General features: G+C 30.2%; 1 protein-coding gene across 1 annotated transcript in view; it reads left to right on the plus strand.

Moving 5' to 3' along the window:
* The first annotated feature begins 565 nt into the window (after nt 1-565).
* Hip14 (palmitoyltransferase Hip14) overlaps nt 566-13,191 on the plus strand; it is a 22,839-nt gene continuing 10,213 nt past the window's right edge. The window contains exons 1-9 of the mRNA XM_014433108.2: nt 566-863; nt 993-1,124; nt 3,490-3,689; nt 4,442-4,651; nt 4,849-5,011; nt 6,039-6,173; nt 8,710-8,910; nt 10,173-10,334; nt 12,849-13,005. Coding sequence (XP_014288594.1) covers nt 810-863; nt 993-1,124; nt 3,490-3,689; nt 4,442-4,651; nt 4,849-5,011; nt 6,039-6,173; nt 8,710-8,910; nt 10,173-10,334; nt 12,849-13,005 — 1,414 coding nt within the window. The 5' untranslated portion in view covers nt 566-809. The remainder of the gene's footprint in view (nt 864-992; nt 1,125-3,489; nt 3,690-4,441; nt 4,652-4,848; nt 5,012-6,038; nt 6,174-8,709; nt 8,911-10,172; nt 10,335-12,848; nt 13,006-13,191) is intronic.

Genomic DNA, 13,191 nt, shown 5'->3' on the forward strand with positions numbered 1-13,191 from the left:
GGGAGGGAGTTAGCTGTATATATAGCCTGTAAATAATAATTGGAACCTTGTACTAGTAGGATTAAGTACCTTTAAGTTTATCAACAACCTGTCCTTATATATACCAGAGGAGTCTAATAATAAAGTTAGTTATTCAGTAGCTGTGTATTACTCGCCCAAATCCCTTTTTTTTTTTAAAGTTGTTTTGTCAGTTTAATCATAAGTACTATATACAACCACATTATTGACTTGAAATAAGATGAGTGGAGGTCTGATGCACTCCTGTGTCAGGAACTTATACAATATGTGTAAAACATGAGAAAAAAAACCTGCAAACTGAAATAAGATGATTAATGATTGGTGATTAGTCCTGATATTATTCAATTAAAGTTGCAACAAAGCCACAGGGCAATGATAAGCGTTTCAATCTAATTTAAAAAATAAATATATCAAAAACGTTTGTTATGAGTTATGAATGAAGACATGGAAATGCTAATATTTATACTCTCATTGAAAGTAACCTCTAATAAGTTTATTCAGGAATAATCGATTCATACAAATTGCTTAATGATAGGATCGAGTATAAAATCATTTTTCGATAGCAACATCTCTGTTATCTGTAACAGAACCCTGAATGATTTTGGTACTTTTATAAGTTTCATGATTAATAATAAAAAAGAAGTTGTTGATCTAAGCCCTCTTTTATTTGAATTGTATTTTCAATTTAAAAATGAAAATCTTGTCCAAGTACGGCACTGTTTCCATTCTTAATGGATCTGACACTGTCGGTAAATTATAAATTTCGAACTGGTTAATGGTAATTGTCAGAAATGATTCCCACCGAATATTGCTCTGGTTGTAATCCAGTAAACATTAGTGAGCATGTAAGAATTAAGGCATAATAGTTCATTTTCTAGTTGTGATATTTATTTATTTGTATCTATTTCTCAGTTAATTTTTTAGTCTTTAATTAGTTAAATTAATTCCAGTATTCATAATCCTGTTCTTTTTAGGGACCTTGTTCATTACATCCTTATGGGAATACTGGAAAACAAGTTCCACCTCAGATGTTTCAGGAATCAAAACAAAATCAAGTTTCAGCCAGTGAAGATGCGAGTGACTTTGACATTGTTAAAGCTACTCAGGTACAAATTTTAGGGCTCATTGAGAGTAATTGATATATATATATATTTTAACTAATGAAATTTTTTGATAAAAAATCAAAAACTTTATGATTATTAAACAATAGATGTGTTATCTTATGAACTTGTTTTTTTTTATGAGGCTATTTGTTTTATTACTTCTGATATTGTTAGATTGTTGAGATTATAAGTTTTGTTATACCTCACCCTAATTTTTGTTCTAGTCTTGTTTTTGATCATTCTTTACTGTTAAATGTACGTGGAATTAAATTAACTATTGTAGCATCTTAAGAAGTAAAAGTAATAATCTATACTATTTTTTTTTTTAATTTCATCTTGTTACCTGTTTTTAAAACATTTTGTTGGTCCATTGTTGATTTCTAATTGTTTACTTTTTCTAATTCATTTATGAAAAAAAAAAACTAGTGATTCTGGTCTTTGGCTTTGTCATCTTTATGATTACTGCGTAGAAGAAAATATGTGTGCTTATGTAGTGACGCCCTGGGCCGTGATTCAGAAAAATGAAATATCAATTCTATGGTAATAGAAAAATATTTTTCTTCAGATCACAATTCCATTTTTTCCTTTACTCTTAGGTTTTTATCGCTAAAATTTTATAAACTAAAGGGTTGTGGTTGTATGATTGTGATGGTCAATCTTTCAAATTGACCTATAGTTAACTGCTTTTTTATTATGTATTCATCCTTCCTCTTGGTCTAACTTTACTATGGTTAGTAATCTCTCCTTGCTCTCTACTCTTCTATTTTGATGCAACCTAATTTCCTAAGTTGGGTTGATGATAACTCTTAACGAAATAGTGAAGTAGATTGATTGGAGTACTTTGGTTGAAAACTATTTAAAAGACACCACTGTTTTTTTTACCAATAGATAATGCTCACATATAACACATTAATACATATTTTATTGTATATAGACATTTTATTTACAATCTATATTTTATTGTAAATGCATATTTTATCATAAATACATGGTAAACATTTTTTAATGTACAGATTAACATAACCCTTCAGAATTGATTAGATATAAATAGTTCCAGAATTTCGTGCATTAAATAATTTAATCATAAATGAAAAAAAATGTGGAAATTGAAAAACCACTAAAAATGTTTGTTTCTATTTTAGTTATTTATATCAATATTTCTTTTTTTTAAACATGATCATTAGTAAAAAATAACCATTATTTTAAGTTAGTCTTATCTGTACTGCCAGTAAGACGCTATGTTGCTACCTCCTGGGTTCGGGTTTGAATACGGCTGTGATAGATAACTGTGTTACTTTAGCCATGATTCAACTCTGTGAACTTGGGAACCCTCTCAGATTCATAAAGTTGGTTTACTTATTTGGAGGGAAAAATCTGGTGTTTGAATGTGATCATGAACATATCTCCTCCTTGCACAATTATTATTCAAAAACAGCACTTCCTTACGAAGTAAGGAACCCCCTGAACCTTCATGGGTTGTAGCAGTGGTAAAGATTACAGATTGATTACTATTATAACATATTTTATACAATGAATTTCAGAAATTTTAATTATTTTGTATTTATTGGCCAACATTTATTATAGTTAGCTCAGTCTGAAAACTGTGCAGTCTGTCATTTTACCTTATTAGTTTTTCACACAAACAGTTAGTTGGAGTGATTGGATTTTGGCCTTGTGTGATGAGTTTAGGCGGATTTTAGGACTGATAGGATTTCAGGCTGCTTATCTCCAAAAAATCCTCACAGAATTTTACTCTTTTTGTGTGTGGTGGTTTTAATGTTCTATATTCTGATAAAAGAGGAGATACTTGTGTCACTGAACACTATTTCCTAGATACTCTAGGATTTGCTTTGTGTTTCTTTTAAAGTTATTCATTTCATTATTTAATTCTTCAGTGTCCATTATTGACCAGTGTATATCACCAAATCAGCATCTTGTGAAGTTTAATTAGTAGTATTGATTCGGTTGCTTATGATTCTCAAAAAAAAAAAAAAATAACAGTAATCCATTTCTTCCTTTCGAATCAATTTTTTTTTTTTTTTCGAAGTTACATTGCACCATAAATATTCCAAAACAGAATATTAAATATTGGCTATCATTTGCCTTAAACTATTGTGAAAGAGCCTTAGTATTAATTTCTTACCTCTGTGAGAAATGCATGTTATGATCATGTTTCTCTTAAACATTCCTCTTAATAAGAAGTATTTTTTCTCCCTGAATAAGAAGTATTTTTTGTTAGAATTATGCAATTTATATAAGATTTTTTTTCTAGTTTTGTAAAACCAAAGAACTTTTTTAAATCTGTTGAAAATTGATCATTTAAAATATTCATTAATTTAAGTCTTCTAAAATATTTTTTGTTTTTCAGTATGGTCATCTCGAAAGATGTAAGGAACTAATAGAAGGAGGTTATGATGTTAATGAACCAGATTCAGAGACAGTTACCTTATTGCACTGGGCAGCTATAAATAATCGCCAAGATATCATAAGATATTATGTTAGTAAAGGAGCAGTTGTTGATGCAGTGGGAGGTGAACTTTTAGCTACACCTTTGCATTGGGCCACTAGGTATATTGAAGGATAAATTGAAGCTTAAATTTAATTAAAGTAAAAATGTGTATTTTTAACTCTTTGGTTGTCTTGGGTAATTTTGTACATTCTCTCCCTTTGCCCATTATTTAATTTAATTTTTTTATTTATTGCTGTAAGGAATCATCATTTGTTTGGTTAATACGAAAAACCTGTGGAGCACATTTTTCTAATAATACATCATTTACTCAACTTTTCTTTGAATTTAAGTTCTAAGTGTTATTTATTTATTTTTAAATGCTTTTTATTGGTTGTTCTGTGAATATGAAAAGTTGTATCATAATTTTTATTAATAATTCTTCATTTTATTCTGAAAAATAATAATTGTATGATTAAAGTGGAAAAATATTTGTTTTTCTTTTAACACCTTAAAACATTAACAGTCAAACGTGTCTTGGTCTTTTCTTAGGGCTTCTCTAAGACTTCTGTCTCAGTATTAAATTTTTTTCTGTGGGATATTTAGTTTTAATACAATTTTGTGTTCATGGCTTGGAGTAATCAAACATTTTTCCCATTACAATGTATACCATGTGCCTTAGAGTTAATGTTATGTAATGGACCAGTTCTCCGATGGATGCTCTTCAGTACTAGAAAAATTAGAATCCAATTGTAATGTGATTAAATTGTATCCCCATACTGTGAAATTGATTTTTTTCCCCTTGTTTGCATGAATCAAAATTAAGTAATTTTAATTAACTTAGAAAGAACTTCAAGGTTGTCAATTGTTTCAGGCAGGGTCATCTTGGAAGTGTAACATTACTCATACAGTACGGAGCTGATCCAATGATCACCGATGCTGAGGGTTGTGCGTGCATACATGTTGCTGCTCAGTTCGGCCACACTTCTATAGTTGCTTACCTTATAGCCAAAGGAGTTCCTGTTAATTGTCAAGACTCTACGGGAATGACTCCTTTGATGTGGAGTTCCTATAAAGTTGCAAGGTTATGAACTTTTCGTGTAATCATTAAATTTCTTATGCTTTTTTTCTTCCAGTTATAATTGATTTAATAAAAATTTATATACTTAATAATGACTTAAACTTCTGTTTATATTGTTCCTCACACTGCTATGGTGTAAAGTTTTTTTTCTGACATAGAGATTGTTAGTAAATTAATTTTTTTTTTCTCATCTGTTTTAGTCTAGATCCTACAAGGCTTCTTATTACATTTGGGGCCAGTACAACAATGCAAGATTCAGTAAAAGGCAATACTGCTCTTCATTATGCTATTGAAACTCGCAATACTTTAGCAGTATCTTCTCTGGTTACTGCTGGAGCTAATCTTGACATCACCAATAAACAGGTTTTTATTTTTATTGATAATTTGAATTGCCCTTATTAATATGTTTAACATTAGTTTCTAATAACTTAATGGTTCTTGCATAGACCCTAGAACTGCTGAATTATATTTCTGTTCTCGGGGGTTATAAACTATTGCATTATTATTATATTAATGTTTTGTTTAAAAAAAAAAAAGATGTAAGAGAAGGTGGCCCCACACAATTCTTGCATATGCCTAATAGCAATTAATATGCATATCCTAAATAATGCTAGCACCCCATGTGACCAAAAAAAAGACACTTCCTAAATAGCTGTGGCCCAAAAGCAAAGGTAAGGCAGCTATTTTTTGTATTTGATTTTCTTCTCATCTTCAATGAAGATTATCATGCACGAGTAACTCAAGAGAAGCAGCTCCCCAACTGAGGAAGAGTAGAGTACCAGGGAGAAAATAAAATAAAAAGAGCCGCCTTCATCCACAAAAAAGTCCACTTGGGTGAGTGCACTCTGTTTTTCATTTTTAATTCAGTAACCTGATCTTCGTGCTTGGCGATGCATCAATGAACCATCTTCAAATTATAAATTCACGTTTCTTTTGTTTACTCCTTTATAAGCTATAATTACCATACATTGTTTCTCTCTTGTTCAACAACCCTATAAATTGTCAATAAATTCATCTTCATTCACTTTTAATTAAAATAAAGTCCACTAACATTTACCCAACCAGCATTGTAATGTGAGGTAACACCCAGGCCTTCAGTTGAAAGTGCACTTCATACAAGTACTGATTTAATTGGATCACAGCTGTCGACTTCCTACCACTATATTATGGCTTCAGGTTATATCCCATAATAAGAGAATTACAGTTTGGCAAGTATAATACATAAGTACCGACTGTATTCATTAAATGAGGTCTTATTAAATTTGTTTTTATATGTAAAGAAACGTGTAAACTATCTATTTTCTAAAATTACCTTTTTCAGTATCAGCTTTTATCACTTAATTATTTAGCTATATTTTGAGGTTATAATTAATCAATAATATTTTATTAGGGATTGAGTGCTTATAGTTTATTGTCTTCTCCAAAGACTTCTTCTTGGCTTGGAAAAAAAGTGTTAGACAAAGTTGCAGAACATTCTGCTTTATCACAGAGAAATACAATCTGTGGTCGAATAACCGGTGATAAGGTATGTATATGGTTTATTTTTAAAAGTTACTAACAAAATATGTTTTCCTTTCTGTAATATTTTTTTATTATTTTTTATCAGAAAATACATTTATTGGAATGAAAACATAAAAAATTCTCACAAAATTATATTATTAATATAAAACTTATCTGCATGATGTTTAACAATACTTTGCACTGTTTTCTTTTATTGGCCAACAAGATACATTCTTAAGATATATCAGTCCAACTCTTCTTTATAAGGGTGATGATTGGTGAGTAAGAACACTACTGTAGAGGTAAATCTAATCCTCTTCTGGGTATAGTAAAAGGGGAGGTGAGGGAGTAATCCAAAATATTCGAGTTATAGTACAATATTGACCCAAAATCCATCTATCGAACCCAAATTGCTTCATTTTATCCAAACATCTGCATTTTCTTAGAATTTATAATACTAATCAAACATCATGATTTTGGTTATTAGCTAAGTAATTACTTATCCATAATGAAGCCAGTTAAAATAAAATGCATTCATTTAAAAAATTCAGATCACTATAGTTACATTGCTTTGAAATGATATTTATTTATACTCCTCAGAATGTTATGTCCATTCTTCAACAATATTGGTAAAGCTTCAAGAGATTCTGTCCTTGAAAACCATGCCTTTCCATGTCCATGTAGTAATGTCTTTTAGCTTGGTCACTTGTTGATGTTCTTGTATTCAGTTCTCGAATCAGTCAACATGAAACTAAATCAGTGCCTGCATCTATAATTCTATTCCTCCTCGTAGAAGTTATATGGTTTTATAGAAGTTTTTACATGGTTTTATAGAAGTTTACACATGGATAACACAAGAAATGATGAACAATGTAGCAATGAAACCACAGAACTTGAAAAGGTATATATAAGGATGATTCACTTTGGATGTGCCCTAAAAGTGATATATTGTAAACCCAGTTTAAGTGAAACTAATGATTTTGAACACATTCCCACCCTATATATAATATTTAAAATCTGCCTGGGGAACTCTGAACCAAGCTTTGCTCCACAGTTCTTTGCTCGCTAATACAAAACTTCCGAGATATGCTTCCTTCTTAGCTGTGTCACTGATCTTAAAAGCCAGTGGGCACTGAGTGAGAGCACTAGAACCACGGACGCTTAAGACTTGAGTGGAGAGGGCAGTGGTTCCCAACCAGGGTTCCTTAGAACACTGGGGTTTTGCGAGCCCCTTCCAGGGGCTCCACAAAATAATATAGGGTCATTCCATGTCAACTCAATACAGTTTTGAACCTGACTATCTCAGATTTTATTCAAATTTTGCACAGGTGTTGTGTACATATCCTAATCTTTCTTAGCTTTTGCCGAACAGGTGATTCACTATATTGGTTCCAAATGATAACTTAGGGGTTTCTTACTTCCATCAAAAAAAGGTTGGGAACCACTGGGATAGATTCAAAACAAATGGCATGATGAGATTATGGTGTAGGATCTTGTATGTAATATATATGGAAGTAATGAATTTGGAGCTCTAGAAGCAAGCGATCATGCCACACCTGTCCAAAAACTTGGGCTACTCTCAGAAAGGTCCCGGTGAAATATCGCTTGTTTTCAAGATAAAAGGATATTTGATCAACAATGTTAAGACCTTTTTGAATCCAAATTTGAAATTCAGTTTTTTAAGAGTTTGGAAAACTCTTGTTCTTTTCATCTGACCTGCTCCTGGAACCTGAAATAATAGGGTATTAAGGATTATTTTGCTTGGCTTCCACAAAGATTTATCACAAGAAGATTGTGGGAAAGGTAGGAATTGAAGGATTGGGATTTAAAGGTTGCCAAATTCTTTTTATCAGTTTGGAGTAGTGGCTATATGATGTTTGAAAATCAGGATACCTGGCTGTCTGCTAAGGGATTTTGAAATGAAAAGAGTCTAATGCAATGGTTCCCAACTCATAAGGTAAAGGATATTGCTGTGTTTTGGGTATTGGTGAAGTAAAATATGTCATCGAAAAAAAAAATAATGTTTATTATGCCTTTCAAGGATAGGTTTCAAAGGAATTATTTTGTACCTCCATTGATGAAAGATCATATTTAGAGCATTTCCTTATAGGAGAGTTGTCCCAGAAAGAGAGGGTTCCTTTAGTGTACTTTCCACTTTATTGGAATTCTGTGCAAAAATCAAAGGATCGGGCCTACCTCTGTCCTACTGTTTAAGTATCACTTACCATCAAGCAATTTTTTTATGAATTTCTTACAATTAGTATTATTAAAAAAATAAAAAAAATTTTTTCATTTTGATTAATTCATTAACAATTATTTAGAGGATATAGAAAATTTGACTTGGAAAAATGCGTTGATTGTAATGTAAACTATTCTAATTGATTAAATTTTGTATAAATTAATGCTTACTTCTTATTTTTTAGTATAAGAATACAATAGTTATAAGACCATTCAATGTGATGAATTCTTTTTCCTTAATGTTAGTCCTTTTTTTTACACTATTGGCTAATGCTTTAAAATATTAGTTTTTTGTTTAATTAAATGTAATTTTTTTTTTCTAGAGATTAAGGTATTACACTATGATATCAGTTCCCTTCTTAATATTCTATACCGTTGGAATGACTCTAGACTCAACTCTTCCTTATCTTGGAAAAGCTGCTTTATTATTTGGAGCTGGACTCCTTGTACACACGGCTTCCAGGCACCTTCTTGATGAATCCTTAATAAATATTCTCCCTATGTCATTGTATTTTGCAACAAAGGTATGACACCAGTACAATACTGTATTTATTATTAAAACCTCTCTGCATTTCATTATTTTATTTGGATAAAGTTTTGGAATCTGTGTTTTGCTACAGCTTATGATTTCATGATTTGATATATGATTGTGATATAAATATTGATCTCTGATTGAAAAAAAAAAATTCACTTTTATACATCAATCTTACCTCACCTGGTAGATATTTATAACATTTGTAATCACCTGAAATTTTAAATCTCATTCGAGTAAATTGGAGGTTCTTGTTATCTTTCAAATTAAAGTGGATAATTACTATATACGCATGATACATCATATCTTGTTCTATTAATCTATTAGTCAGATTAACTCGATTAACTTCTTTCCATTTGTCAGATCATCTGTTTTCAGCCTAGTTAGTTAATTCAACCCTCATCTAGCACATTTGATTGGTCATAAACAGAGACAAGAATTTTGAACTATTGTGTATGCAGTTTGCCTATTTTGTGTAAGCAGTAGTTCTAATACCTGTGGATAAATTATGGTTGTTTTGACAGTAATCAGTCAGTTATTATGACTATTATGTTTTAACGAGAGCGAGTAAACTGCCTAATTCAGGTGACCCTCTTCAGTGTCCTGAGGGTATATGTAGTTAGATGAATGTCGCTTAAAAAGTGAATGTTAAGTATTAGTCTTCCCATAACCTCAAGGGTCTGGCTGATTACATCTTAACTGCTGGTATTGGGGTCACCACTTCTTTATGCCAAAAGTTATATTGGCAAATAAATGTAATTTAAGTAGATACAGTGAATGCTCTTTATATAGTGGATCTATGGGAAATGAAACCAGCATTATTTGGGCACCCATGTTATACTAGGAGCAGAAAAATATAAAGCATTGGAAGCACTATACACACAAGTAAATTACAAAATATGCTCTTATAAAAAAAAAAAAAAATGCAAATATTTAGAATAATAATTAATATGTTTACTTATGAAGAAATGATATTTATTTTGATAACAATTTATATTAGTCATTTCCAAATGGGATTATATCATGTTGGGCTATTTCAACGTATGATCATACTTATAAGAAAACTGGCATTATTAGGATCATTCTTGCAGGCATTTGTTAGTTTTTACCAGAAACCTGCAAGAATGTGTACGGTTTCTGATCTATGAAGACAGTTGATTTTACATTTAGATAAGCTTCAATATTCTTGATGAAATTCTATTTCATATTTGTTAATATAATCAATTGAAATTAATATATATATTTTTTTTCCAGTTTTGGTTTTATATGACATGGCTTATTTGGTTGAGTCCTGCTATGTCCACTTTGACTTCTTTAGTTTTTCTCTCTGTATCTCTCATTTTATGGCATTTTTTTATCAAATCCTGGAGAGGTGATCCTGGTATTGTTGCTACAACACAAGATCAGAAATTCAGGGTAAGACAAAGCTCTTTTGAAATTTCTTTCATTGATATTCAAGTTGTTTTATTTTATGCAATTGTGTTCCACAACAGGAAAATAAGGTTTAAAATTAGCTTTTTTTATTTCTGAGAATGAATTCTCTTATCATAAGTGTTGTGTTCAGTAGACTTATTACTCTATATAATTATTGAAAAATGTAAAGTTTTTAAACCATTATGTTTTATTTATCAGTTCTTCAAGTTTTTTATAAGTTTTCTGGTTTGATGCAAGCTTATTATTAAGATAGTATGGCTTCTCTTGAATTACTCTCCCAAGGATTTCCTGTTTTTATTTCTTTATCAAAAAATTGTTTCCTATCTTCCCACTCTTCCTATCTCTGAAATACTCCAATAAATGGTCCATTCTCGCTATTCCTGTCCCTGTTCTTAAGACATGTACGTTCCGTGACATATTACTGCTTCATTTGATGGACTGGATTATTTTACAACTTCTCCTTGGAATTCCAATCTTTCTCTTATTCATCATAGTACCTCTCTTACTACCTTTAAGTCCTGCTTATTCACTTATTTTTCCTCTCTTCAATGCTTAGTATATTAATTTATTCCGCTTGTCCGTTTTTCTTCTCCTATTCATGTGTTTTTACTGTTTAAGGGCAGTGCAACTATATCTGAGAACGTAATTAAATTCACTATATCTTAAGTTCTTATAGCTTCAAAGGTGTTGATACTATCATCACATTTTTTTTGTTTACTTTTTCCCTGGACATTACTCTATAATTTTACATTTGTTCACAAAAACAAACAAATTTTCATTATTACCAGATTAGTCAGGTTTGTTTTATGACTTGTATGTTAAAGAAGTATATTTTCAGTACCTGTTGTTTTGTTTTATTTCTGTTGTATTATTCTGAAATCATACCACAAAACAACTCGTAATTATTTATGTTTATAAACAATGACAGGGTATAAAATTTTCTTATGTATTTTTACATTATCAACTGATCATTTTGCTATTTTTTATTTGTTAATTTCTATAAATATCAAAATGTTTTATACTGTGATTCTAAATTAAATCATTCAAAACAAACTAAAAAAATAAAAATAAGGAATGAAAGGTTCGAATTACAGAAAGACAAAACAAGTTACTTTTCAGGAGACTCAATGAGGTAGCGTAGGTCCTAATTCTCTTGCGCTTCTTTTTAAAATTATGAATAAAATTTATTAATAAACTGCTTTTTAAAACTGTTACTGATTGACCATTTAATAAATAAAAATACATGACTGAACTAATAAGTCTAATTATTTTGTATGGAAATCATCGAGAAAGTAAGTCTATGGAAACCTGCTTTGAAAACTTACAAGATACACATGGACCTAAAGTCTAAATCCCTGCTAATACCAATTAAATTTAGATGATTTTAGTTGTTTATTTGTTATTTGATTAACTAATTTTTTAAAGATTTTAGAAATAGTTTTGTTTTTAACCACTTATTATCCGAATTTTTAGAACCCCAGCCTTATTTAGAACTTACAGCATTTGAGGAACCACTATTAATAATTTAAACTTCCTAGGCATTGTTGTTTTTGAGATAAAAGTGAGGGAGTAGTTACAGGCCCATATATTCCAATTATATTATATAGATAATCCCTAAATTAAAAAAAAAAAGAATCACACCAATTTGTCAGAATCTTATAGGACTGGTCTTAATATCTTCTGGAAATACTTTAATAGTTTATGGTCTAAATAGTTTCAGAAAAAAAAAATCATTTTTGACCCTGAAATAGTTGCACTGCCTTGTGAAATTAAAGTTCACTCTATTCATAAAATATATATTTTTTTATTATTTAATTTATAAATCTAGACACTAATTATTATTCTTAGGGTGTGTTTATCCTAAGATAAATAAAGCATTCTTAATATTGAATCTGAAATCAAATATTTATCGAGCCATATATAATTGTTTTATTCATGATTGTTTACTAATAAGTAAATCTTGTATGTTATTCCCGAATGAAGCATTGAGAACCAGAATTGACTTATCTGATAACTGCGATTTTGAGAAGAATCCCTTCTGAAGGGGGTATTTTAATATAATTTTTTTTTCCCCTAATTACTTTAGACCAATTTTGAAAGTAATGCTTAAGCAGTTACATAGCAGTTAACAATGACTAGATAGATCAAACCACTTGATCCATTACTGCTCTGCCAATTTGAGATCAAAAACATATTGAACTAACTGTGAAAATGGATATGTTTTCTGAATCATTTCAAAATTATTAAAATTCTTTATGCAGTCAACAGATGGCAAGAAGCGATATTTTGACACTTCCAACTCAATTTTTAAAAAATGTGGGAGAGTTCAGTCAACCCCTCAAATAAGTAAATTAGATTTCTTACTAACCAATAAGTGAATAAGGTGTCTATATTTATTTAACTAAATCTTCTTGTTGAACTATATATTTCACTGTTTGTGACTTATTGCTACATATGAATTTGATTAATAAAGTCATTTTTATTTTATTGTTTCAGACTATCATTGAATTAGCAGAAAGAGGTGGATTTGATACTCAGTATTTTTGCAGTTCATGTTTAGTAAGGAAACCAATTCGGTCAAAGCATTGCTCAGTATGCAATCAGTGTGTTGCCAAGTTTGATCATCACTGCCCTTGGGTCAACAACTGTATTGGTAACTTATTTATTAATATCTTGTACTCAGCTCATCACTAGGAAACTTTGTCATTTTTTAGAAATTTAACTCTTTTTCTTAAATTCTTACAAGTATGTAAATAATGAAAAATTGAAAATTAAAATGATGAAGAATGTAAGAGCGTAAATATAATGAAAATTATTAAAATATGTATGGAAAAAGATT

This window comes from Halyomorpha halys, unplaced genomic scaffold (assembly GCF_000696795.3).
Source record: "Halyomorpha halys isolate HHAL.00 unplaced genomic scaffold, Hhal_1.1 Scaffold1157.1, whole genome shotgun sequence".
NCBI lineage: Eukaryota > Metazoa > Arthropoda > Insecta > Hemiptera > Pentatomidae > Halyomorpha > Halyomorpha halys.